Source organism: Coffea arabica, chromosome 6e (assembly GCF_036785885.1).
Source record: "Coffea arabica cultivar ET-39 chromosome 6e, Coffea Arabica ET-39 HiFi, whole genome shotgun sequence".
Taxonomy (NCBI): domain Eukaryota; kingdom Viridiplantae; phylum Streptophyta; class Magnoliopsida; order Gentianales; family Rubiaceae; genus Coffea; species Coffea arabica.
This window is the reverse complement of record NC_092321.1, coordinates 2,361,081-2,384,903: the sequence shown is the minus strand read 5'-3', so window position 1 is coordinate 2,384,903 and position 23,823 is coordinate 2,361,081. Positions and strand designations below refer to the sequence as shown.

The 23,823-nt window shown below is 40.2% G+C and overlaps 4 protein-coding genes, 1 non-coding gene and 1 pseudogene across 5 annotated transcripts; 3 read left to right on the top strand and 3 right to left on the bottom strand.

The window, feature by feature from the left end:
- Positions 1–1,209: 1,209 nt before the first annotated feature.
- LOC113695252 (ankyrin repeat-containing protein ITN1) lies at positions 1,210–4,902 on the bottom strand. Its single transcript, XM_027214269.2, has 4 exons — positions 4,610–4,902; positions 3,895–4,518; positions 3,354–3,763; positions 1,210–2,408 (listed from the first exon to the last, which is right to left on the bottom strand). Exons 1-4 carry the CDS (start codon positions 4,638–4,640, stop codon positions 1,578–1,580), a joined length of 1,896 nt encoding a protein of 631 aa, XP_027070070.2. The 5' UTR covers positions 4,641–4,902; the 3' UTR covers positions 1,210–1,577.
- A 1,469-nt stretch (positions 4,903–6,371) lies between these two features.
- LOC113695539 (laccase-3-like) lies at positions 6,372–9,007 on the bottom strand (annotated as a pseudogene).
- Positions 9,008–10,677: 1,670 nt separating this feature from the next.
- Positions 10,678–14,208, top strand: LOC113695023 (probable pectate lyase 4). The gene is made up of 5 exons (XM_027213972.2): positions 10,678–11,149; positions 12,149–12,500; positions 12,578–12,788; positions 12,915–12,983; positions 13,701–14,208. The coding sequence occupies exons 1-5, from the start codon at positions 10,828–10,830 to the stop codon at positions 13,947–13,949; spliced, it is 1,203 nt and encodes a 400-aa protein (XP_027069773.1). The 5' UTR covers positions 10,678–10,827; the 3' UTR covers positions 13,950–14,208.
- A 565-nt stretch (positions 14,209–14,773) lies between these two features.
- On the bottom strand, positions 14,774–17,044 carry LOC113694673 (exocyst complex component EXO70H1-like). Its single transcript, XM_027213526.2, has one exon. The coding sequence runs from the start codon at positions 16,827–16,829 to the stop codon at positions 14,868–14,870; it is 1,962 nt and encodes a 653-aa protein (XP_027069327.1). The 5' UTR covers positions 16,830–17,044; the 3' UTR covers positions 14,774–14,867.
- Positions 17,045–18,559: 1,515 nt separating this feature from the next.
- On the top strand, positions 18,560–18,633 carry TRNAR-UCG (transfer RNA arginine (anticodon UCG)). Its single transcript has one exon. It is a non-coding gene; the product is annotated as a tRNA-Arg (tRNA).
- An 846-nt stretch (positions 18,634–19,479) lies between these two features.
- Positions 19,480–23,705, top strand: LOC113696152 (UDP-glucuronic acid decarboxylase 1-like). Its single transcript, XM_072054328.1, has 7 exons — positions 19,480–20,416; positions 20,733–20,879; positions 20,961–21,040; positions 21,856–21,939; positions 22,079–22,153; positions 22,912–23,004; positions 23,114–23,705. The coding sequence occupies exons 1-7, from the start codon at positions 19,759–19,761 to the stop codon at positions 23,321–23,323; spliced, it is 1,347 nt and encodes a 448-aa protein (XP_071910429.1). The 5' UTR covers positions 19,480–19,758; the 3' UTR covers positions 23,324–23,705.
- The last annotated feature ends 118 nt before the right edge of the window (positions 23,706–23,823 follow it).

The following is a 23,823-nucleotide window of genomic DNA, read 5'->3' as shown; positions in this document are numbered from 1 at the left end:
CGGGTAACCATGATTTCAACAATGCTAGGGTCAATCTAAGAGCAAGGAAAGTAATTAATTGTTGCATGGCTCTACAAACGAGTTCTAGCACACAATTTTCATGATCTGGAACGTATAACTCATCTGTGCTTGTCGAAAAAGAGTCCCTTTTTAATAGGGTTACGTAAGCTCTGTTAGAATTTCTTGCTTGTTGCTTTGTATTAGAGGATTCTTCAAGCGCTTCATGCTAAGGTTGCGTTGTGAAACCTGCCCAAGCTAATAAAAGGTTAACCACTTGTGGATCCGAAATCAAAGTCAGGGACGAAGGTAAAAGCAATAACACTGATCTGCGGAATATAGAAACGAAAACATCGACGCAATGCACTTAGTTCACAGCATGTGCCAAGTGACTTCCTGCATTTGTTCGGGCACTGTTGGCTTCTTCGTTCCTCCCCTTAGAGATTTTTTCTGGACTGCAATCCAGCTCCTGATAATTGGGATAAGAGTAATGCTCCAGCTGGTTGGGTTCAATGCATTCAGTCAGCACTGCTTGACAGTGAAACTCCAAATAATTGAAGAAACTGACGTACGTACCTTGATTGATATATCTATGGAAATGCATGCATGGTACTACGTACTATGGTACTAAAGGTTGGAAAAGTGACCTTCGAAAGTTTTCGTCGAATTGAAACACCAATGGCACAACCGATTACTAATTGAGAAACAGTGAACAAAAAAGAATTATTGAACTTTCTTAAATACTTTTACCAGAATAATCCAACTGGAGGCGGAGAGCAGCACTGTTTGCTCAGTCTCGCTATCCTCATCTGAGTTTGGAAGAGACGATTGAATCCAAGTCGGTGATTTCGATTTAAATCAGCAGGGATTCCCATCAATCAGATTGCCAAACAGAATTTTTTTTTTTTTTTAAAAAAAAAGATGTTTTGCAAAGCTTTTAATTGTTTCTAATCATAAATTCTGATTTTCATTTTCAGGGTAGATGACCTGATTTTGTAATTCTTGTGGAGGAAGAACTTTTCTGTTGTATAACTCTGTTTTGCACCATGCAAAATTAATTCTAGTTTAGGTTTGACTTCGATTGCGAAGATGAATACTATTTCCGATGCATTCAGATTAAAAATGCAACTTGGTTGAATAAGAGCTCGCAAAGGATATAAGAAGAGCCCCCGGGGAAGGATGGGTTGAGTGATTCGGGGAAAAGGAAGAGTGTATAAGAATAACCTTAAAACTCATTTGTTAGCAAGTGTAGTACTATACCAAATTATTCATTTCAGATGTTTCATCCTTTAGGATGAGAAAACGTGCTGTGTAGCCACTAAAAGCGTCTCCTCATTGGGTTAAAAACCAACAAGAAGGCAAAACTCGACAATGATTTTCCGTTTTCAGAGGCAAGAGTCGTTTTCTTTTACGTTCCCTGCTCATTCTACTCGTATTTTTGCTTCAAAGGAAAAATGTAGACTTCCCAAAGGGCTTCATGAAGCTCCAAAAAGCCATCCATCCATCTAGCTGGGCTCAAACTGGAGGTCCGATATTTACACTGCACGCTTGATAGTTGCGCCTCTTTCATTTTTCCTTGCTCAAATTGCATATATTGGGTTAACTTCTGAATCTGAATAATCTGACTTGTGATGATGATACGAGTTTGCACCTCTTATGCTCTTCTCTCGTTTCCTTACTCTCCTCACCCTTCTTGATTTCACCACGTAAAAAGTCATGGTACCCAAGACTCCGGCCATAATAACTGCCCCTGTAACGGTAACTAAGATTGCCGCCCACCGATGATGTCGACCAACAACTATGTAAGAGGAAGCAATGAAAGCCACTGTGGTGCAAATGGAGGCCAACCACATTAACTTATTGATCACTTCAACAACCCTTCTCTCGGACTTTATCTCGCCCCTGACAACTGTAATTTGTACCACGACGACAGCCAGTGATGTGAAGAGGGCAATTGCATTGGATATGAAGAAAACTTTGAAAGAAGCAGAGCCAACAATTACGGCCCTTCCATTATCATCATCGCCCCCAGGAACTGTGAAAATAGCAGCAAAAGCAACAGTTGCAAACAGGACAGCCACCACCGTGACTGAATTAGTAGCATTGTTGATTCCTGCTCTGTGGAGCTTCCTGAGTTCTTTTGCAATACCATTCATGTTTTTGTTGGTTTTTCGGGCTTGTTCAAGCTGGGTGTGGACATCATTCTTAATCTCTGTGACCGTTTTCCTGAGCTCATCTCGAGGTTGGTTCAACTCATTGGCTCTTACAGCGCCAAAACGAGTCAAGCAATCTCTTATCTCTGCGGATTCCTCAGAAAGAGGAAGCCCTTCAGCTATGTCAAGAGCTGTCTTATGATCTCTTGTCAGTGCATTGACATTTGTATCACGAAGCATTAAGAGCTCAGTTACTATCTGCAGCAAATTCACATCTCTTAAATAATCAGCTTTCAGTTGCACACACTATTATCGATACTTTAGAGTCTAGACATATATCAGGCTACAAATAGACCAAAACTGAAAGTTAAACCACATTGAACTGTACGGTAGTGAGGAGAGATAAAACCTCGAACTCTGGTGCTCAAACACACATTACATGCTTGCTTCAGGCATGTTGTAAACCCTCTTATTCCAATAATTTGATAGGTTTACAGCAACCTAACAGACTATGCTGCTTTTAGCAAAATATTCTTTGCAATGTATAACAAGAAAGTCTGAAAGATGATTGCAAAAAGCTAACTATTTACACATTTGGAATTTAAAGAAGTACAATTTGAACCCCTGACAAGTAAAATTTAGCTTAATATACAAGTCCTTGGTGCACCAAACTGGCTAGAAGCTGACTTAAGGGCAGGTTAAGGTCATTTTTTTTTTCATACTATTTCTTCTCTACAATTGGTATTCTTTGATGCTATATCTGTCACTATTGTGACAACTCATAGTGAGAGCTAAGTTCATTCCTCCAAAACTATAGATTCCATAAACAGATGTCATTTCTTTGGAAAGTGTAAAACTGCAATGCTTAAAGCTTAATGCAACTCAATATCAACATATGTTAAAGAAATTCTGACCAGGAGTCAAACCAATTAAAAGAATGTCCAAGCTACGTAAGCATTGAAATAAACACGTCAGCCAAGAATAGCCAAAAACCAAAAATCTTAAGGGCATAATTTTGCATAAATTTTGAAGTTTGTGATAGCAAGAAATAAAATTTTGAGTCCTAGGGCAGCTGTAGCAGTTTAAATTCCACCATGAAATTATGAGGAGGAATTCATATAGATAGATAAACATCTTATGGGCTAAAAATTAAGACTAAGAATCTAAGACATAGAAATAGAAAGTGCAGCAAAGATTCTGTACCTCTGCCCTCTTTTTTCTAGTGGCTACATGAAGCGCAGTATTACCAAATCTGTCTGGGAGCATCACAATAGCTGCATCAGCCCGGAGAAGTAACTTCACCACCGGACAACTGACTCCTTTAACAGCCATATGCAATGCAGTCTGTCCTTTCTTATCAGTTCTTCTTGCCAGCTGTGGATCCTTGCGAAGCAATGCTTGAACAATCTCTACGTGCCCCTGCCTGGCAGCAAAATGCAATGCATTCTTTCCATTGGATTTCGATATCTCTAGCAAACTAGGATCCCGAGAAAGCAGTTCATGAACAACGGCCACATGCCCTCTTGTAGCTGCAGATATGAGAGGAGTTGCATTTGATTGACCGAATGTTTTGCTCAGCTCTGGATCATGCTCCAACAACATCTGAACAATAGCTTGTTTGGTTTTTCAAAGGAGAAACAAAAGGGCGATAATTAGAGCTTGACCAGATGACTGGATCACGGATGTACTGGAAGATAGTACTAACAGTTTGGAGACAAATTTGTGCAGATTTATGGATAGCTACCTTGATGGCCTTGACTAGCAGCAATGTGTAAGGGATCAAAACCGGAGCGATTCTTCAAGGTGATACCTTGTTTGGTGGTATAAGGAAGCAACTCCTTAACCACGTCAATGTGGCCTCTCTCGGCGGCGGTGAACAAAGCCGTCTCCCCTAGTTCATTGACCTCATTCACCACTGCCGCCCTTATCTCCGCCACCTCAGCATCAAAATCAGCCGCGCTCGATGTCTTCATCATCTGCTCGTTGATCTCCCCCAATATCTGCCCCACCGCCGCCACGTCCCCGCGCTGCGCTGCCAAATGCAGTTCTGTATCGTTGTGCCGCCCGGTCACCTGCTTCACGTATTTCTTTTTCCCAGATGGGTCTATTCTTTTTCCGGAATTGGACACCACCAATGCCTTGCCGGAATTCGACACCACCAACGCCTTACCGGAATTCGACACCACCAATGCTTTACCGGAATTGGACCCCATCAATGCTTTACCGGAATTTGACCCCATCAATGCTTTACCGGAATTCGACACCATTAGACAATTTCCGGAATTGGAGACCACTAAAGCAGGTGCTCTTGGAGAAGGAGACGGCGATGGTGGCTCGATGTTTAATCCCATTTCGAGATCCCTCTCGCCTATTTTACATGAACAATGTACATTATTTAATTATTCAATAGTGGCACGTTTAAATGAATAAGTAATTTTTCCAAAAAAAAAAAAAATTACCATCGGCAATGTAAGAACCTTGGGAAAACATCGTGATGGAAGACGAGTATCTTCAAGGGCCTAAAATTTGGAAAGGGACTAACGTTTTATTAGAGGAACTTTCATAATCTTTTAAGTTCGGGTTTTAACAGGAGAGAAGGTGGACAGACCGGACGAGAGGAGGAGAAGGGGACAGAGGGGAATGTGACGGTGGAGATGGAGGTAAAGACGGGAGTCGCGATGGTGGCGATTGTGGCGGTGGGTTGAATCAATTCTTTTTTCAAATGGTGCGGCATATTGGCGCCGCTGGGGCTACCATATTGTTAACGACCAGCCGGTTGGTCAAATGTTTCTTCCAACATATTTCCAGTTCATTGTCATTATTAAATTTTCTTTTTCTATGTGATTGGTGATTATGATTAAACATTTTCTGGCCATTTTGTTTTCCTATTTTCCACTGTTCTCATTAAGCTCCGAATTCCTCCAAAAAATTTAGAGCAAATTATCAGGTTGGCCATTAAACTTTTGCGATCATCGAGTTTTGGCCACTCAATTTTTAAAGATCTGGTTTTGGTTACTAAATTATATAAAGGTAGGAAATGAGACTATTCTGTTACATTTAACCGTTAAGTTCTTTGATCTATCCATTAGCGTGGTTTTCAAGACAAAAGGCAGGGTCTTTTTAGGAAGTTCAAAATAGCATTCAATGCTTCTCTCAAAAATTGTTGCTCTTCTTCCTCCCCCTCCTCAAATCTTCGTCAGGCCCTTTTCATCCATCGCAGGCATCACTCCTCCAACACCACCAGTAGATTTCTGAGCGTCAAATTCTTCGCTGTACCTGCAAATGCCAAGACTGCCATCCAGGCCTTGGCTATAAGCTCCAGGAGGTCAAGTTCGATGGCTGATTTGAGTACCATAGGAAGTACGGATGCACTAGCCAGGTGCATGGCGAATAAGCAAGCTTCCTCCTCTGCCATTATTTGATTTCCCTTTTTTTTTTTTGGTTTGTATTCCAACTTCAGCTTTAGAAATCAGAAATGTCCTTGTGGGAGGTTTGTTTGGCTGGACAGGAATCAAAGCTGATGGAAAAGCTTCCGGGACGAATGCAAAGGTGAGATTGGAATATGAACGCACCCGGCAGAGCAGAGGGAACTAGTTTATATAACTTCAAAAACCCGCGGTCTCTGTGTGTGTTTTTGTTTTTTTTACCGGAGGGCTTTTCTTCCCTCAAATCCTTGCTCGATCTCACCATCTGGTGGTTGGTAGAAGTCACCATCGGACCCCACCACTGATCGCACACCCACTGCCTTGATCTGGTGTAATCTAATCGCTGCGATTTAGCGTTTTTGAGTGCGAAACCCTAAGCCCCGTTGGAATTAAACACATGATGTACCCAGGAGGGAACTCCAGGAAGGCGGGGAACGACGAAAGTAGCGGCGAGATCACTCTGCTACTCCGACTGAACCAAGGACAGCAAGTTCCCGCAGGAAGACGACAAGGAAGACAGGGAGGGGGAAGATACAGAGGGTGACAAGAGACACGGCGAAGATGAAGGAGACGCAGCGGAGGACGAAATCGAGATGCGAGGAATGAATTCGGGAGCGCGGGCGATGAGCTTACTCAAGGAGGCGGATTTATAGAGACATGGATCGGAGGGAGATGAGGATAAGGAAGAAGATTTGAAGCGATAGAATGGACAGTCGTGATCGAGGAGAGAGGATAAATAGGACTTGCTTAGGGTTTCGGGAAGATAATCAGATCCAGACATCGTTCACCTTCAATGCTATTTTGAAGGCAGGGTCTTGAATCCAGCTGATGATGACGATGATGTCTTTGATCTAGAGAAGTAGTCCCTGTAGCAGATGCGAATGAGTTCATGGGCCTTGAGCCCCAAATGTTATACTGCATTATGTCGATCGCCGGAGTTCCGCTCTCCAAGCTTCCATTTCCTTCTCTCTTGTGGTTTCTCGGGTGAATCTGTCTTGTTTAGGTTTATGCAAGAAGAAGAAGAAGAAGTGCTATTTTGAACTTCCGAAAAAAACCCTGCCTTTTGTCTTGAAAATCGCGCTAACGAACAAATCAAAGAATTTAACGGCTAAATGTAACAGAATGGCCTCACGTCTTATCTTTATATAATTTAGTGGCCAAAATCAGACCTTTAAAAGTTGAATGACCAAAACTCGACGATCTCAAAAGTTTAATGGCCAACCGGATAATTTGCTCAAAAATTTATAAACATACCAAAAATATAAAATTGCGCTAAAAGTTTGAAAGTAGTCCGACGTTCTTAATAAGAAGGGAATACAAAATTGAATCTTGAACGTGTATCCTTTAAAAAAAAAATCAACATATTGCCTCACTGACCCGGATATTTGGTGTCTTCTCTCCTAATTTTGCTTCTCAAGTTTAATATACTAGTATAAATACCTGTGCTACGCACAATAGATTACATTTGTGAAAAAGATTACAATCTATGGAAGAATTTAAAAATAGTAAAATATTATAATCACGGGCACATGAAAGTATCTTTAAAAAAATGAAACTTTGTAACAATAGTTCAATATATGATTAAAACATCTCCATTATTTATAAACTATCACTTTGATGAAGGTTAGATCTTGAAAAGAAATAGAAATCTATATCATAAATTGAGCGACATAATGGTCCAATTAAATATAATTGAATATTTAATTTGATAAGTAAATGAAAGACTTACAAATATTTTGCCTTTGATTTGATGATCTTCTACGAATGTGTGAACATTTTTCACACCAATCAACTCTGAGTACGAACGCCAGTATTGGGGGTTTAATTAATTCTATTGATTTTTGTGGAGTTCGCACTATAAATGAGAATGCACGATTTTTGCACGAATTAATGTGTTGGTCGAACAATGCACCTCCATTTTTCTGACAATTAAAGGTATACATAGTTCAAAATTATCTTTTGTTTTAGACAGTTTGTAAATAATATTGTCTAAATATATATATATATAAATAATGTATACCTTTGTTTTTAAATCTTTAAGATAAGAAACATCACAATGAAACATGAATCGTGCATGCCCGTCTTGAAGAGCGAGGTGTAGGTTATCACTGGAATCTCTAATTTCTATGTTAACATTGTATCTGTTAAGAAGAAACTGTGATGTATAATGCAACAAATTATATTAAAATTCAAAATATATAAAAATAATTACCTGATAATAGCATTGATTACGTCATTACAATGGATACACACCATTTTTGCAAAATGAAATTGACATGGTTGCCCACAATTTTTGCATAACTCATGATGGTGTTGTCAAATGGGGCGCCTCGTGCTGATGCATAAGGGCGCGTAGCCATGTAGTACCTTGCTGGCTGTTGATTGGCGGTAAGAAGGACATCCGTCGTCTGCCCTCGCCCTAGCATGATGACTCTGGTTGCAAAAGGCTTGTGGTAAATTGCATCGGCTCCAACAACCGTTAGCTGGTGGTTGGCAATGGTGAAGAAGAGTTGTTGATTGAGTGCAGCATTGATGACTCTCAGAAGAACTGTATCCCCAGAGTTCACAGAGACTTTGTAAGTACCTGTATCATATAATTTGAGGTTAAGGCATTTATTTATTTAAGTGCTCAGCTATCTTTTCTACAAAAGATGGATTCTTGGTACGGAGAATTAGCAACCTTTACTGGAGCATCTGTATAGGTCACCAGGTTGACCATTGATGGTATAAGTATCAGAAACTTTTGGAGTAGCCCCAGTGAAAAGAGCTTGTCGTAGAACACTGATGATGTCTCTGTCCCACCATTCTCCTATTGACTTTTACCATTTTACTTTAATTAAACTTGGTGAAAACAACACAGGCTATCAAACTTACAAAGGGAACTGAAAGAATTACCAAGAATAATAGGGACTTCATGCCTGGGCTTGGGAAAAGGATATGGGGATCCCAGTTTAGGAAGGATGACAAGGGCTCGATAGACAGTTGCTTTGAGCCATTTGCTATGAGCGTGCTACCACAACGTGCCCTCTTGGTTTTCAATGGTGAATCGGTATGTGTAAGTTGCTCCTGACTGGATTGGGCATTGGGTAACATACACTGGACCATCTGCCCACGGCGTTCGAATTGGAAGAGTTTTAATGTAAGTGGGAGTTAACTTCTTGTTTGAAAGAAACGTGGGAGTGTTAGTTGGAGTTAACTTCTTATTTGAGGGAAACGTGGAGGTGTAATGTGCCCATGATGTTTTTTACGAAATAAATTAAATGTAAAATGCTAGGAAAACAGAGTTGAGAGTGGGAAGGGTTGTGAAGGCTTGTTGCTAAAAATTCCTTCTCAAATTTATATAGATATAGATATAAATTGGTACACATGAAATTAGAATGCCATTTTGCACTTCTATAAAAAGGATAAAGAAGCATGTGGCATACCCGTCATTTTATCTTTTCCTTTGAGAACTTGATCTTCACACCTCTTGTTTCTCTATTAATCTTCTCGTCAATTCGATTGAGATGGTGCCTTGCTCTCCATTACTTTTTTGACATGTTAGATTTTGATTTTAGAAAATTTGTTATGTAATGTTCTTAAGTGATCTTTTTTCTTATTTTGATTTATATTACAAGTTGGGAAAAAATAAAAGTTACAAAAAAATCTGATTTTTTCAGTTTTGACATTTTATTTTTTTAAAAAAATGACTTGTCTTTCGTTCATCACATTTTGGCGAAATTTTTTTTGTCATTTACTTTTAAAATGAAGCAAACTAGTCTCTCACATTATAAAAATAAGATAAATTAGTCCCATACTAATAGTTGATATAGATTTTAGGGATAAATTTGGAACATCACTTTAATTTTTTATTTTTTTTACAAATCTAACTATATGTGATATGCACATAACATTAAATGAACATAAAAAAGAAACATTTTTTTAATTATAACATCTAAAACAAACCCTTATGTCTAAAAAACAATAATATTTTTTTGATAAAAATGACATTAAGTCAACATAAAAAAGGAAAAATGAAAATTTGTAACATAAGAGAAAAAACCCCTTAGTTACAAAATTTTGTAACTAATTTTTTTTTTAGAGAAAAAGTTTTTTTCAGATGTTATAATTCTTACTTTTGTTGTTAGAGTGGTTAATTCCACTTTGTCCCCCCAAACTTTGGACGATTATCCACTTAAGTCCCTAAACTTCAAAATGGGACACTTAAGTCCCTAAACTTATAAATACCTCCCACTTAAGGAAAATTGTTAACAAATCCTGAATACCGTTGGTGGTCGAAGTGTCCCATTTTATGAGGGTTTAGGGATTAAAGTGTCCCATTTTATAAGTTCAGGGACTTAAGTGGGAGGTATTTATAAGTTTAGGGACTTAAGTGTCCCATTTTGAAGTTTAGGGACTTAAGTGGATAATCGTCCAAAGTTTGGGGGGACAAAGTGGAATTAACCCTTGTTAGAGAGAATGGTTTGTTTTTTGTTGTCATAATTTTAATATTTTTTAATGTTGACCAATATCATTTTCTCAAAAAAATTTAAATTTTTCAGAGAGAGGAATATTTTATGTTATAATTTTTATTTTTTTGTCTTTTTTCATACTGACTTAATGTCTACGTAATTTGGAAAAACTAAAGTGAGATTCTAATTTTATAACTAGAATCCATATCAGGTTGTGGGCTACGTGTTTTATAGAATGTAAAGGACTAATTCGTTTCATTTTAAAAGGTGAGAGATAAAATAGAAAAGATATTTCCAATACATGGGTTTGAAACAGATTATTTTGCCAAATCAAGGGGTAAGCAGGCCGCATAAAGACAAAACTTATAGATGGACAGATCTGGGTCTAAGCGCTGCACAAAATCCACTGGCCCAGGTCATTTTAGTGCTAGAGACTTGGGCCACGTCACAAGTATAACTATCCAAACCACGGACACGGATTCCAAAACTGAATACCGTTTTAGTCTCTGGGCGCCTGTCGAAGAATGAATCTGAGGAGAAGAATCTTTTTTCCATTTAAAAAAAAGAAAAGAAAAGAGGAAGATAGAAAGGAAAACAGTGTCGGTCGGTTTCACTGTCATAAAGCCCGGGGGTTGAGGAGTGAAGGTGATGGGAGTAATGAAACATATATCTTTCAGTTTTAAATTTTCAGGTACTGTCATTATTATAACTCTCTGATCAATTGCCATTTAATAGTAATACACACCCCAACAAAAAAGAAGAAAGAAAGAAAATCTGCAACTGCAGACACTTATCAGAGAGATGGGGAACCAGCAGGTGCGTTACTGCTTCGGACGGCACAAGAAGAAGCACCAACCCAATACAAATACTGCTACAAATAACCCGCCAATTCCACAAACAGAAACCCAAACACCTCCTCCTCCTTACAAATATCCCTATCAACAGCCCTCAGTTCCCACGTCAACCACTTCCACTGCCACCAACAACTTGGCTATGGGATTGTGTTTGCCGTACACCCACGTGGACTCCGCCTTGCGAGCTCTCGCTGCCCAAGCCGAAGGTTTTGGCCGCTTAGCCATTGGCGGCCTTCGCGGCCCTCTCTACCACGTCACCACTCTTGCCGGTGTGTATTTCCCCTCTTCAGTCTCTTGCAGTAGTCTTTTCTACTGCTACTGTACTTCTTTCTGTTTCTACTTTGTACTACTATAAGGCTGGCTAAGTTGCGAGTGGATTATCCGCTTTTGGGTCCCAAACACTTGTTTTTTAGTGATATTTATTGGGTAATCCATTTTTTGTTTGGGTTTTCTGTGTTGGAAATAATTGTTAGTCAATCTCTGACACGATATGCTACTGATGAATCAGATTTTTTAAACTTTTTTCATGATTTGTGCCAATTCTTGAAAATGGCTCCAATCTGTCTGTGATTTAGCTGCATCATAGAAACTTAATTTATTCGCGTTTCACTGTTGTGATAGTGTACTTCTGTGAGAATTAGCTGTGCTTATTTGAGAGACCGCCTTTATAAAGACTTGATTTCCTTTTCTTTTCTTTTCTTTTTTTTTGCGTACTATAATAGCGGTAGACAGATTATGAAATGTTCCCAGTTGAGAAACATTTCTCCTAACTTGCGTGAATGGGTTCTCAACTTAGGGGCCGTTGTGGACAGCTCCAGAACATTTGCACTGAGGGAGCAAACTTTATGCACATACGGGTTCTGGGGTCAAACATAAGAGATTTTGAAGTTTTCGGGGTAGCAAAAGTCTTAATTTATGAAATACATTTTGAAAACTTTCAAATTTTGAGGGTGGCAATTTCTTAGATTTGCAACTGCCTTATGCTCCTTCCATGGACCCCCTAGTTCCATTCTTGGGGACATTATAGTGGCATTTGCTGTTTAAAGATTGTAAAGGTCAATCTAGTTGTTGAAAGCAAGAAATTGCTTCGATGCTTTTCTCTTGATTATCTTCTGTTTATTACTATTGTCGTGCTTTGCGCCGAAAGAAGCACAATGTTTATCATATTCAAGGAGTGAAACTTTATTGGGCTATATAACAATGGCATTTTGTGAAACTTAAATGCTACTGTAGTGCCTAGATTATGACTTCGTTGTTTGTGATGGTAGATGATGGGCCAGGATCACTTCGTGATGGATGTCGTAGAAAAGAAGCTCTCTGGATCGTCTTTGAGGTTTCAGGCATAATTGAGCTCAAATCCTACTTGAACGTCTCATCTTATAAAACCATTGATGGTCGTGGCCAAAGGATAAAGCTCGTGGGAAAGGGTTTGAGGTTGAAGGAATGTGAACATGTCATTATCTGCAATCTGGAGTTTGAAGGGGGCAGAGGACCTGATGTGGATGCAATTCAAATTAAACCAAATTCAAAGCACATTTGGATTGATCGATGCAGCCTTTCCGACTTTGATGATGGTTTAATAGATATAACCAGGGAGAGCACTGATATTACTATTTCTCGGTGAGGCTTAATAGTCTGGATTAGCGATTATTTCTCATCTTCTGGCCACATCATTAACCTTGTGTTTCTACATTCAGGTGCCACTTCTCAAAGCATAACAAAACTATTCTTATTGGGGGAGACCCTTCTCACACTGGTGACAGATGTATGCGCGCTACCATTCACCATTGTTTTTTTGATGGGACGCGACAGCGGCATCCTCGCGTTAGGTTTGCGAAAGTACATCTATACAATAATTACACCAGAAACTGGGGAATCTATGCTATTTGTGCGAGTGTAGAATCTGAGGTATCATGAAATCAGCAATGTGCTTATTCACGTTGTCATTTTATTTTTGTCTTCAATGACATGAAAGATGTAGTTATTTTGCTATTGCGGGCAGAATTGTTACTGCTGTTTTATTCTACTATGCAGATATATTCGCAGTGCAATATATACGAAGCAGGAGAGAAAAAGGTGGCTTTTAAGTACCTCTCCGAAAAGGTAAATAATCCAACATTAACTGAGCATAAATGAATCCATGCTATTTGTTCGTGTGTATCTATGTGTATGTATGCAAGATGGCAGTTCGAAGAATGAAAATGCTGATCCTTGCAAAGAGATGTTCAGGTTGTTTTTCTGTTAGATTTGTCACATTGCTGGATGTGTTGCATTGCTAATTGGTTGCACAAAAGACCAGACTGGGGATCTCAGTTGCCGCTATGGGTTGAGTTGTTTATTTTGGCCGAATCATTATGGTTTGTCTTAAACACTAGATGCTCTATAGGACTTTTACACTGGTGACTTGTAGTGATCCAACATAATCCGCCTTTTGATGTTATTCCTAATAGATACACATCATCTCTGTTTACAAATGTTTTGGCAGACTAACGCCAAACCAATTTAAAGGAAACTCTTTTTCCTTTACCCCTTTTTGATGAAACAAAAATGCCCCTTTTGGACAGGATACAGGAGTGAGAGACAGAATATCATGTTATAGGGTATCTTATACTTTTAGGGACAATATTTTTCTTTCAAAGTATTCATAGTTGCTTGTAATTTGTCTCACTGAGAAATTTCTGCAGTAATTTGGCTCTTTCCTTTCCTTTTTTTTTTTTTTTTTTTTTGTGGTTTGCTCAAGGAATTGAATTGTTTTCCTGTATTGTCCCTACCATGAGGTCTTTTACCATCTGGTTCTTTTTGTTTAATAATAACAAACAGGCAGCTGACAGAGCAGAGGCAAATACTGGCTGTATCAAATCAGAAGGAGACTTGTTCGTCTGTGGAACTCAGGCAGGCTTATTGACGCAATCCCATGAAAGTAACACATTTCATCCTAGTGAATACTATCCTAGTTGGACGGTTGAACCTCCAAGTGATGCACTTAAACATTATATCCAGCACTGCACCGGATGGCAGCACATACACAGACCTCCTGACCAGTCAGCTGTTGCTCAGCCATGCTCATAACAGTGTATACACACACACACACACACACACACAAAAGCACATAGCCACATACACAGACAGACGCCTGGATAATGAATGCCTCTCGTGTTTAATTCCCTGCAGAAGTCTAGAAGAACAATGTCAGTCTTTCTCTAATTGCCCCTCTTGATTTTTCCCCCCCTTCTTGTAAGATGGAGTATTTCTTTAGGCAGAATTCTATCGTCTTAGCTAGTTGGACTATTCGATGTGTATTATTAAAGCTCTCAAGTTGATTTGTTAATGTTGGTTTTTCCTTTTATGTCTGGAATGAAACGCGATTCATCGGCTAAATTGTCCGTGTGAGGGTTTTTTTTTTCCTTTTTGGGAGACGTCATGAGGCGCCGTTAAAGAATAGATCGTCAAAAGCTGCGCACGCCGTTTAATACATTATAAGACCGCAAATGAAGAATCCAAAATATGGTCACAATGTCAACTCATACAAATGCTTAATTGCGTATTTCATCGTGGCATAGCTTTGCGTCCTGATTTTTGGCTGTTTCCGTGGATCTCTTTCCTTTCCAATGGTCAACCTTTGAAACCGTTCCTTTAGGCGTTTTCGAAATTTTTTAAAAACAAAAGAGTTTTTAAAATATATTTTAAATATTAAAACTATTTATTACCTTAATGAAACAAATCACGTCAATCACATCATGTTTCGTCTGAACGCCTCGAATCCACTTCGTATAAGTACGTTCGGGGAACTGGATTTACCACTACGAGACATGAGCAGAGGGCAACACAGTTTGAGTCCCTCGTATACAAATTTATGTTGCGCGAAATGCATTCACATTAGAGACAACAAAATAAATTTTCAAAAATTTAAGTTATTATAAACTTTTTCTCACTATACAGGTTACGTTTTATGTCAGGGTATCTTTACAACACCACTTGTAACAAAATTCAAAACTTGATTGTAGGAGAACCAAAAAAAGAAAGTGCGTATCGTGTTGTGAGACCTACAAAACTGGTATAAAATTTTTTTGACCGCGTGTGGGAAGGAGGAGACCGGAGAGACGATGAAGAAGAACTCCCAGACCCGACGTTTCCGAAAAACAAGTCCGAAAGGCAATGTCCCACATCTTCAGGGCTAAATCTAACAATGGACCCCAAATTTCTCTCACTCCCCACTGTTACGGCTTCGTGCTTGTTGTAAAATTCCCGGTACACTGGCAATATCCTCCTGCTTAAATCCACTTTTATATCGTCCCGGAGCTTACTATCTGGTATGACGCACGCAGACTGCTTATCGTGTGCCTGCTCGAACGACGCATTGAATCTCTTGAAACATTCCCTGGCTTCCTCTGGGGTCAAAGAAATAGCGGGAACCTCGGGCAGCGACTCGATGACGTGGCCCCATGCCAGCCGTTGGTAGTTGGCCGCAAACTGTCTGACTTTGACCTCCTGCTTTGGCAGCCAGTCGTCACCCAGGAGGTTTTTGAGGTTGGATGTACGGACCTTAGTGATGACGTATTGGAAATTGTTTGCTAGGAAGAGGTACGAAAGGGACGCGTCCTTGTACAGCTTCGCCTTGCCGTCGAGTTTGGCCAGGAGCAACAGGATGAGCCAAGCAAATCGGAGAGATATTGTGGGCGCCGGAGACTCTCCGGAGTCGGAGAGACTAGAGTAGGACTCCAGCAAGGTCGACGTCGACGCAGGTGGAGGCGGAGAATCGGCTAAGATATCCGAAAGTGGGTTGCTGTAGTCGGCAAGAAGAGAGAGGTAATTCATGGAGTCGATGGTCAAATGATGTACGGCACCGCCCGCTACACTTGATTTTGAACGCTCCTTCAGGATGGCGGATTCGAATTCCGCCAAGGCCGTCCTCACGTATTGGCCCATTTTTATCAGTGACGTGATGGCCTGAGACCGGACGGTTGAGGATGACTCGGAGGAGAAAATGGACTTGATGTCCGGCCAGTGAGTGGCAATGGCGGTGTACATATCGAGCACGCGGATCGCCTTTGCGGGAGATTTCTTGCTATTTCTGACAACACTTTCGGGGAATCCAAAGAGAATCATGGCTCCTTCTCTTGAGATTTCCGTAAAGCATGATTCCCTAATGGATTCCGAAGCGGCGAAAACGTGATCGGAGAGGATTCTTTCCCCATTGAACAGAGTCTTGACCGAGACCTTCACAGCATCCAGCCACTTCTTAATTCTGTCATCCAAAACCTCCCAATCCATATTGTGAATACTCGACGAGCTAAATTTCTCGACCCCAAGTCTATACATACCTTCGTCAATGATGGATTTTCGAATAATATTGTAGATTTTGACGCACTCTTTGGCGTAGCCAGAAGATATCATGCACTCCGCAATCAGTCTGAGATCCGCCATGACTAGACTCGAGGCGTCTTCGACTTGGACGATGGAATCAGCCGCCTCGTCGTCGTCGTCGGAATCGGAATCGGAATCGGAGGTGGAGTGAATGGAGGTGCGGGTGGAGCAGGAGGAGACGGATTCAGGATCCAAATAAGCCCGGTTCATGGACAGTAGCTGGTAGAATTCTCTCTGGAGTGTCTTCATGGCGGTCTGCATGAGGTTTTGGGCGCTGGCGAGTTTTGGGGAGGTAGGATTTTCGGTGAGGAGGAGGTGCATGGCTTTCTGCAAGTTGTTGACGCACTTGATCAAGTGTTTGGCTTCTCCACGGTTGTCGGGGAAGAGTGAAGTGACCACCACCCTGGCACTGGCAAAGGGGGCGGTGTCCGGGCTCCATTTCGCGATCACCGGTCCGGCTAATTCAAGGGTTCGGTCCATTACGGACTCGGAAAAACTCGGCCGCGTTGGAGTCGGCGAAGGCGAAGCAGAGGGCTTTGATGCTGTTGGAGAAGAAAACACAGTTCTCATTGGTTTCCTGGGCATGATGGTAAGTTGCAAAAGGAGTAGTTAGTTACAGGAATCCCAAGTTCTGTTTTCGTTTTAACGTCCGGGCGAAAAGACAGGTAAGAGAAGAAGAGATGTCAAAAATGTGGTGAGCGGAATTTTCTTTCAGGAGGGAGCAGAGTGTTTGTCTGATACCCAAACCCAGCTGTGGCTTGCTAGCAAATGTTCCTTTAACTAATTAAGTTGCTTGGGGTTTATATAAAGATGAAGACTCGGAGAGAGAGAGGGTGTACCTTTGGACTGCTGCCCTATCTTGCTGACATCATTGCATAATTTGCATCAATAATGCAATGAGAGCGAGCTAATACTAATAGAACTAAATCGATTAAGTCGCAGTCGTCCTTAAAAGGTGGGAATTTCCGGTCAACCGCTAACGAGTGCTATGACGTCAGCCGATTGATAGATATCTCACGACCTACGCAATTCGTTAAAGCCATTAATTATATCATGCTCCGTAGCGAGTGAAAAATGAAAAAACTCTCCATTTCAGAGGCATGACGTCAACGGGGAATCCACGTGTCTCGTCTTCTTTGACTGATACCTTTTATTTGTCGCCTATTCATACCGCTGTCAGTTGAGATGATTCAATCTCCAAATGATTCAATAGCTGAAACACGTTAAAAACGAAAAGTAAAAGCACTTGGGATCTCCTCCACTCCACACACACAAGTTGGCGGCTGCCCCCTTACGTCATCATGCAAAATCTAATCGCTGTCTTCTTGAGAAGCACGAACAAGCAAGCACGAATTAGAAGAATCGTCATAACTCAACCTTAACATTTGTAAACTAGCTTAATTTGGTCAACTAATGCCAAGATGCGCCATTGACAACGACAACGACAACGGGCTTCTGCTGTCACTCGTGATGACAAGCACCGTACAGTATAATAGACACACAAGTACGTTGAGAAAGCGAAAAGTGAAAACGACTGAGAAGAAGTAGTTTCGACCAAAAAAAAAAAACTTTCCTCAAATTCAAGCTTTACTTATTAATCTGCTAAACTCTCCGCAAATTCAAGAAGGCTTCTTCTTCGTTGTTTTTGGCAATTACCACTTTGTTTTTTAAAGTAAAAAAAAAAAAAAAGTTCTAGCTCCTGTTATGTTTACTGTCGGCTGCAATCTAAACATTATTATGTTATATTATCAACTGCAAATTAACATCGGACTCTCTCATGAAAAAGAAAACATTTGTATTGTTGCACTCTTAAAAAATTATACCACCACATTTTGGAGCATCCTATTACTTTGAAAGGTTGTCCGACTGTAATTCCTCTTTTTTTTTTTTTTTTTTCCGCATGACAAACGCCTGCACATTGGGTTTGAAATGCCATAATTGACTACAAGAAACTTCCAACCCAACCAACAGCGTGGTTTAACTTGAAACCTGGCAAGTCAGTCGGGGAAATAGCGTAAGGAAATTGAAACTCGTACCGATCGAACAAATATGTTGAATTCGATTAGTCGTGTTTCCATTCAAGTTTTGAATAAAAGCGTGACGAACCTCATGTGAATGCTTCGAACAAAATTTGCACGGTATGTAAATCTATGAATTAGCTTATACACGACAATTATCTTACGAGTTAAAAATGCTACTGGTTTATTATCTAATCTAATAATAATCGATCATCGACAAACGTTCGCGCTACGCGTGGCAGCTGCTTCGCATCTGTTTTCCCTAATACAATTCCTGAGAGGGATCACGTCCAGATTGACCGCATAGCGCAGTGGATTAGCGCGTCTGACTTCGGATCAGAAGGTCGTGGGTTCGACTCCCACTGTGGTCGCTCTCCTTTTGCTCTCGTCAACGCAAGCCTCATGCAGCATTACCATCTTGACTCCTGAGTTGGGCCTGATTTAATCTTTCTTATGGATTGTTGCAAGGACCAGATTGTCCCAGGCACCGTGCCTTGCTTCCTCCTGGTTAAATCTTTCTTACACCAATAGCAAAGACATTTAATCCAAGGTAGCCTATTTAGCTCAGCTCGGCCTTGCTTCCCTTGAAAAAGGGGTCGGGAAGCACATTGTCTGATAATAGGCTCCAAGAAAGTGGAATCAAAGAAGAGGGAATATTTTTGCTTCATTTTTTATTTAACTTGCCAATATATAAAAGAAAATTTGTGGTTTATGGATGGCTCATTATCTATTAAACCCAAAAAAAAAAAAAAAAAAACTATTGCAATTCTTGTATTACGACGACGATAGAAAACTACTTCCCATTGTGTTCTGATCATTCAAACTTGTAGGATATCAGAAAAATCATAGCAAAGATCTCAATTTTTTCCAACGTGAATATTAAGCACACAATTCCATTGCAAAACATGAATTTGCTATGAAGAAGTGATTTCATTTTGTACATCATCCTATTGAAACAGACACCAGACTCTACCTAAGATAACCCTTTGGTTTTCAACAAAACACATATAGGCACAGTCAAGGTGGACTAAAGAAACAAAACTGGGTCGGTCCTTTTGGGTTATCGTGCATTGCTTGATGGCTCATGAGACCATCCACGTTCGTTCCTGGATCTGACAACTTATGGCGAGGGCCCATAGTCGGAGCCCACCCCAGGATCAGAGTCGGGGCCTGTCTGGAAAGCCGAAATTAGTGTAGAAAAGTCAATTGCACCGAGTTCCAGTAACTAACTTCACTGCACCCTCTCATCTCTCTTTTTGTTTCTCATCATTTCATCATCAAGTTACACACCACAAGAGACAAGTCCAATCCTCGGTTACAATTCTCCGATCAACTTCTTCGCGTCTCCATATGATCTGAAAATTTTTCCCAGTTTTCTTTGTAGGATTGAAATTCTACGGTTACATTTGTTGAATATATCAGAGCTTCGGTTGCAGAAACAATAAAAAGAAAGAAGAAGGTCCGAGTGAAGGGAGGAGGAGGAGTGGTGGGCGGCCATGAAACAATTACACAAGCAATCAAGCACAAATCACAGGAGAGATGAGGAGATGCCCAGCGGACAGAGTCCCCCATATTCTCCCAAATCCCTCAAACACCCCAGATCTCTCCCTAGATCTCTCAGTTACCTTCTCAAGGAACAAAGACTCCTCTTCATCCTGGTTGGCATCCTTATTGGTTCCACATTTTTCATCCTCCAGCCCAGCCTCTCCCTCCTCAATCCCTCCTCTTCTCCTTCGGCCCGTCCTCATCCACTCGTCTCCTCTGTGGATCACGAATCTGAACGTACTTCTGGGTCGTGGTCTACATCCTTGGCCACCACCCCAGGTGTAAAGCAGAGCCACCTCAACAAGGGGACCGGGAGAGTGCCGGTGGGATTAGGGAGGAGAAGGATGAGGGTGGTGGTGACGGGCGGGGCCGGGTTCGTGGGGAGTCACTTGGTGGATAAGTTATTAGACAGAGGGGATGAGGTGATCGTGATCGATAATTTCTTTACCGGGAGGAGAGATAATGTGAAGCATCATTTCGGGAACACACGGTTTGAGCTGATTAGGCATGATGTTGTTGAGCCCATCCTGTTGGAGGTGGATCAGATCTACCATTTGGCCTGCCCTGCCTCCCCTGTTCATTACAAGTATAACCCTGTCAAAACTATCATATCCTTTTCCAGTTTTAGTTGTTATCCAGATTCTGTTGATTATGCTACCATGATGTGATGTTTTGTATTCTTTGAATGTCCGTTCATTTATCTGTATCTTGCTCTGTTGATCAGTTTGCTGCCGTTGTGGTACTTGTAGAGCTGTGATAGTAGTTATGGTTATTTTCTGTGCGGAGTACTCGGGATGGTTGAGACATTTTATTTGTGTGCGGATGTATTCCCTCTGGTTCATGCGTTGTTCGCTGAAACTTTTTGGAGTAGAAATTATTAATTGTTGAGTTTGGGTTGGTTTGAGATCTTTAACTTTTCTTTACAAGACAAATGTGATGGGTACACTTAATATGTTGGGCCTGGCCAAGAGAATTGGTGCAAGGTTTCTACTAACGAGTACCAGCGAGGTTTATGGAGACCCTCTTGAGCATCCACAGAAGGAGACGTACTGGGGACATGTGAATCCAATAGGCAAGCAGAGAGAAGTTATATTTTCTGGTGTTTGTTTCATTACTATGGTATCAAACCTGATGATTTTAACAAAATGTTCAGGTGTTCGAAGCTGCTACGATGAAGGGAAACGTACTGCTGAAACATTGACTATGGATTATCATCGTGGTGCAGAAGTTGAGGTGTGTGTCAACATCAAAGTTTTTGTTTAGCACTGAGTTTAATTTGTGAACAATTTAGATACTGGATGTTGGTTAGCTGTTTACTTTTATTGCTTCTATTGTCTATGTTCTGTTGAACTTAATGTTCGTCATGTTTGCTTTTAATTCTTTTTCATAGCACCTGTTCAACTTTAAAAATGTCCCTGTAGCTGTTTTCGATTATGGTTCCAACATGGCAAATGGTTTTAATAAGCCTCATCTTTTTTTGCCATGAATGCAATATAATGGCTAGGAGGAAAGCTTCTAAACACTTTGCAGGTAATAGAGATTATGGACTAATAATCTTTGCTGTTGAAAACCGACATTCCAAATCATGATTGAGTGGTAATTTTATGTTTGCCACATCCATATTGGTGCTTGTGGATTACAGTTCCTGGAGAATTTTTTTCGACCTGCTTGCACAATTCTAAAATTTGTGGAAGTATAGAAAGAAGATGAGGTTGATTGTTTTTGTCTGCTTTAGCAATGTAGTTCACAAACCATAAATCTAGCTTCAAGAGTACATGAAGAATAAGCAAATGATTTGATAAATTGGATGGAGTTGAGCGTGTTCTATTTTAGCAAAGCCATTATTGTGCCTATCCAAGTGGTTTGTCATTCATTGAACACCTTCATGCTGATCTTGCTTGAAGCATCAAGTTTTTTTTAGTACAGGACTCTTCACCTAAGCATATGTATTTTTTTTCCTTTTTTCTTTACATTTTTCTGTAAGGTCAAGCAGGACTTCCCTAGCAATGCTTGTACTGACTCATTTTTTTGATTATTACATTTTGCAGGTGCGCATTGCACGTATATTCAACACATATGGGCCTCGAATGTGTCTAGATGATGGACGTGTTGTTAGCAACTTTGTTGCACAGGTTTCTCATCATTTTTGAATTGTGATGCCCCAAATTTTGCAACCAGATTTTGGCCTATTTGGGTGTAGATCTTGTGATGAATCGTAAATCTAATGTTAACATCGCTATTTTTTCTGACGGCTATTGTTATCTTATTTAGGCAATTCGTAAACAGCCACTAACAGTGTATGGTGATGGGAAGCAGACGCGAAGCTTCCAATTCGTATCTGACTTGGTAGGTCATCTCTGTATTTTTGGAGAAATTTTTTTTTTTTTTATGATTTGAGATGCTTGTTTTGTATACTATCTTGTCTGGCTGTTTCACAAGGAGCAAAAGTAAAGTTATGTATCACTTGGTGTATTTGTGTGTGTGTGTGTGTGTGTGTTTGTTTGTTTTTATGTGATTGTCTTGGAACTATGCAATATTGCATTTTTATACTCCCATGAAGTTCCATGGCTATCATTACCCTGTATGGTTTGTGGAACATTTTGAATCAAGCATTTTTTTGTCTTTCTCCTGTAAATTTTATTCGTCTATGAAATAATAGATTAAACTAAGAAGTTAACTATATCTTTTGCCTCTTAGTTTTCTTTGCTTCCTATGTATCGTGAATTGATGCATTATGGATTATGGATGATAAGCTATCTCTAGGCATCGTGTTAGATTATTGATGGGATTAGTAGTTCTTACTATTTTCTTGCTTAGACCTGCATCCATAGGAGCGTAGTGCAATGTTAGCACATTGCTGCCTAGCTACTCAAATTATGGTGAGTTTTCAATACCTGAATGCCACTTGTACAAGTTTTTTTTTTGGTTCCCCCAGCCCCCTCCCCCCTTAATGTAGCCTACTTTTACCTGACTGAATTGTTGTGTGTATATCCGTAAAATGAACTTGAAATTGCAACATCTGCTGCATATCAGAGCCAAAAAAAGGCAATATGATGGTAATTATAGCTGGGCATGCTCAAGCTTAGATGTTGTCCTAATGTCAGGTTGATGGTTTGGTGGCATTGATGGAAAGTGAGCACGTGGGACCATTCAACTTGGGCAATCCTGGAGAATTCACCATGTTAGAGCTTGCTCAGGTTTGTCATGCTGGAATTCTCAGTTGCTACAGGTCCTATTGTCACGAGGAGTGGGTCGTCCCTGGATTTGGTCTAAAATGTTTTAGATTGATTTCTTCTTCAAATGCAGGTTGTAAAAGAAACAATTGATTCAAGCGCAACCATTGCATTTAAACCTAACACAGCTGATGACCCTCATAAGAGAAAGCCCGATATTAGCAAAGCAAAGGAACTTCTGAACTGGGAGCCCAAAATATCCCTCCGCGAAGGGCTTCCTAAGATGGTGAGTGATTTTCGGAATCGCATCTTGAATGAAGACGAAGGAAAAGGAAACAAATGAGAACTTCAGAACTAGTATGTATAGAGACTGGAAGCTGGTTGTGCATGTTGTCTATTCCATGAGTGATGCATTGACCTACCTCTTCAAAGTAGTTATTGTTCCCCAAAAGAAACGTTTATAGCTTACAAATTTTTTAGCTCCATCATTAGGCAGATGTCTCCATTCTTTTTGATCCTAAATCTTGATTTTCCTGGGTAGATTACGTACCTTTGTACACCGATGTTAGCTGCACCTTTTTGAAGGTAGCTTCGAGCAATTTTTTTTTTTTTTTTCACAAAGTGGTTGGTTTTGTATACAGACGATGTTGAATTCGGCAAGTTATATATCATTTTCTCGGATTTACGTGAAAAGGAAATAATCGATAGCTAAGATTTTCTTGGAATGGCTGGAAAAAAAATTCCTGGTTCTTGGTTCTTGCTTTCTTTTCTAAAAAAAAAAAATCTTTATTTCTCTTCGTTTTAGCCTCTTTCCCTTGATTGAAGACCTTCCGCCAGAAGAAG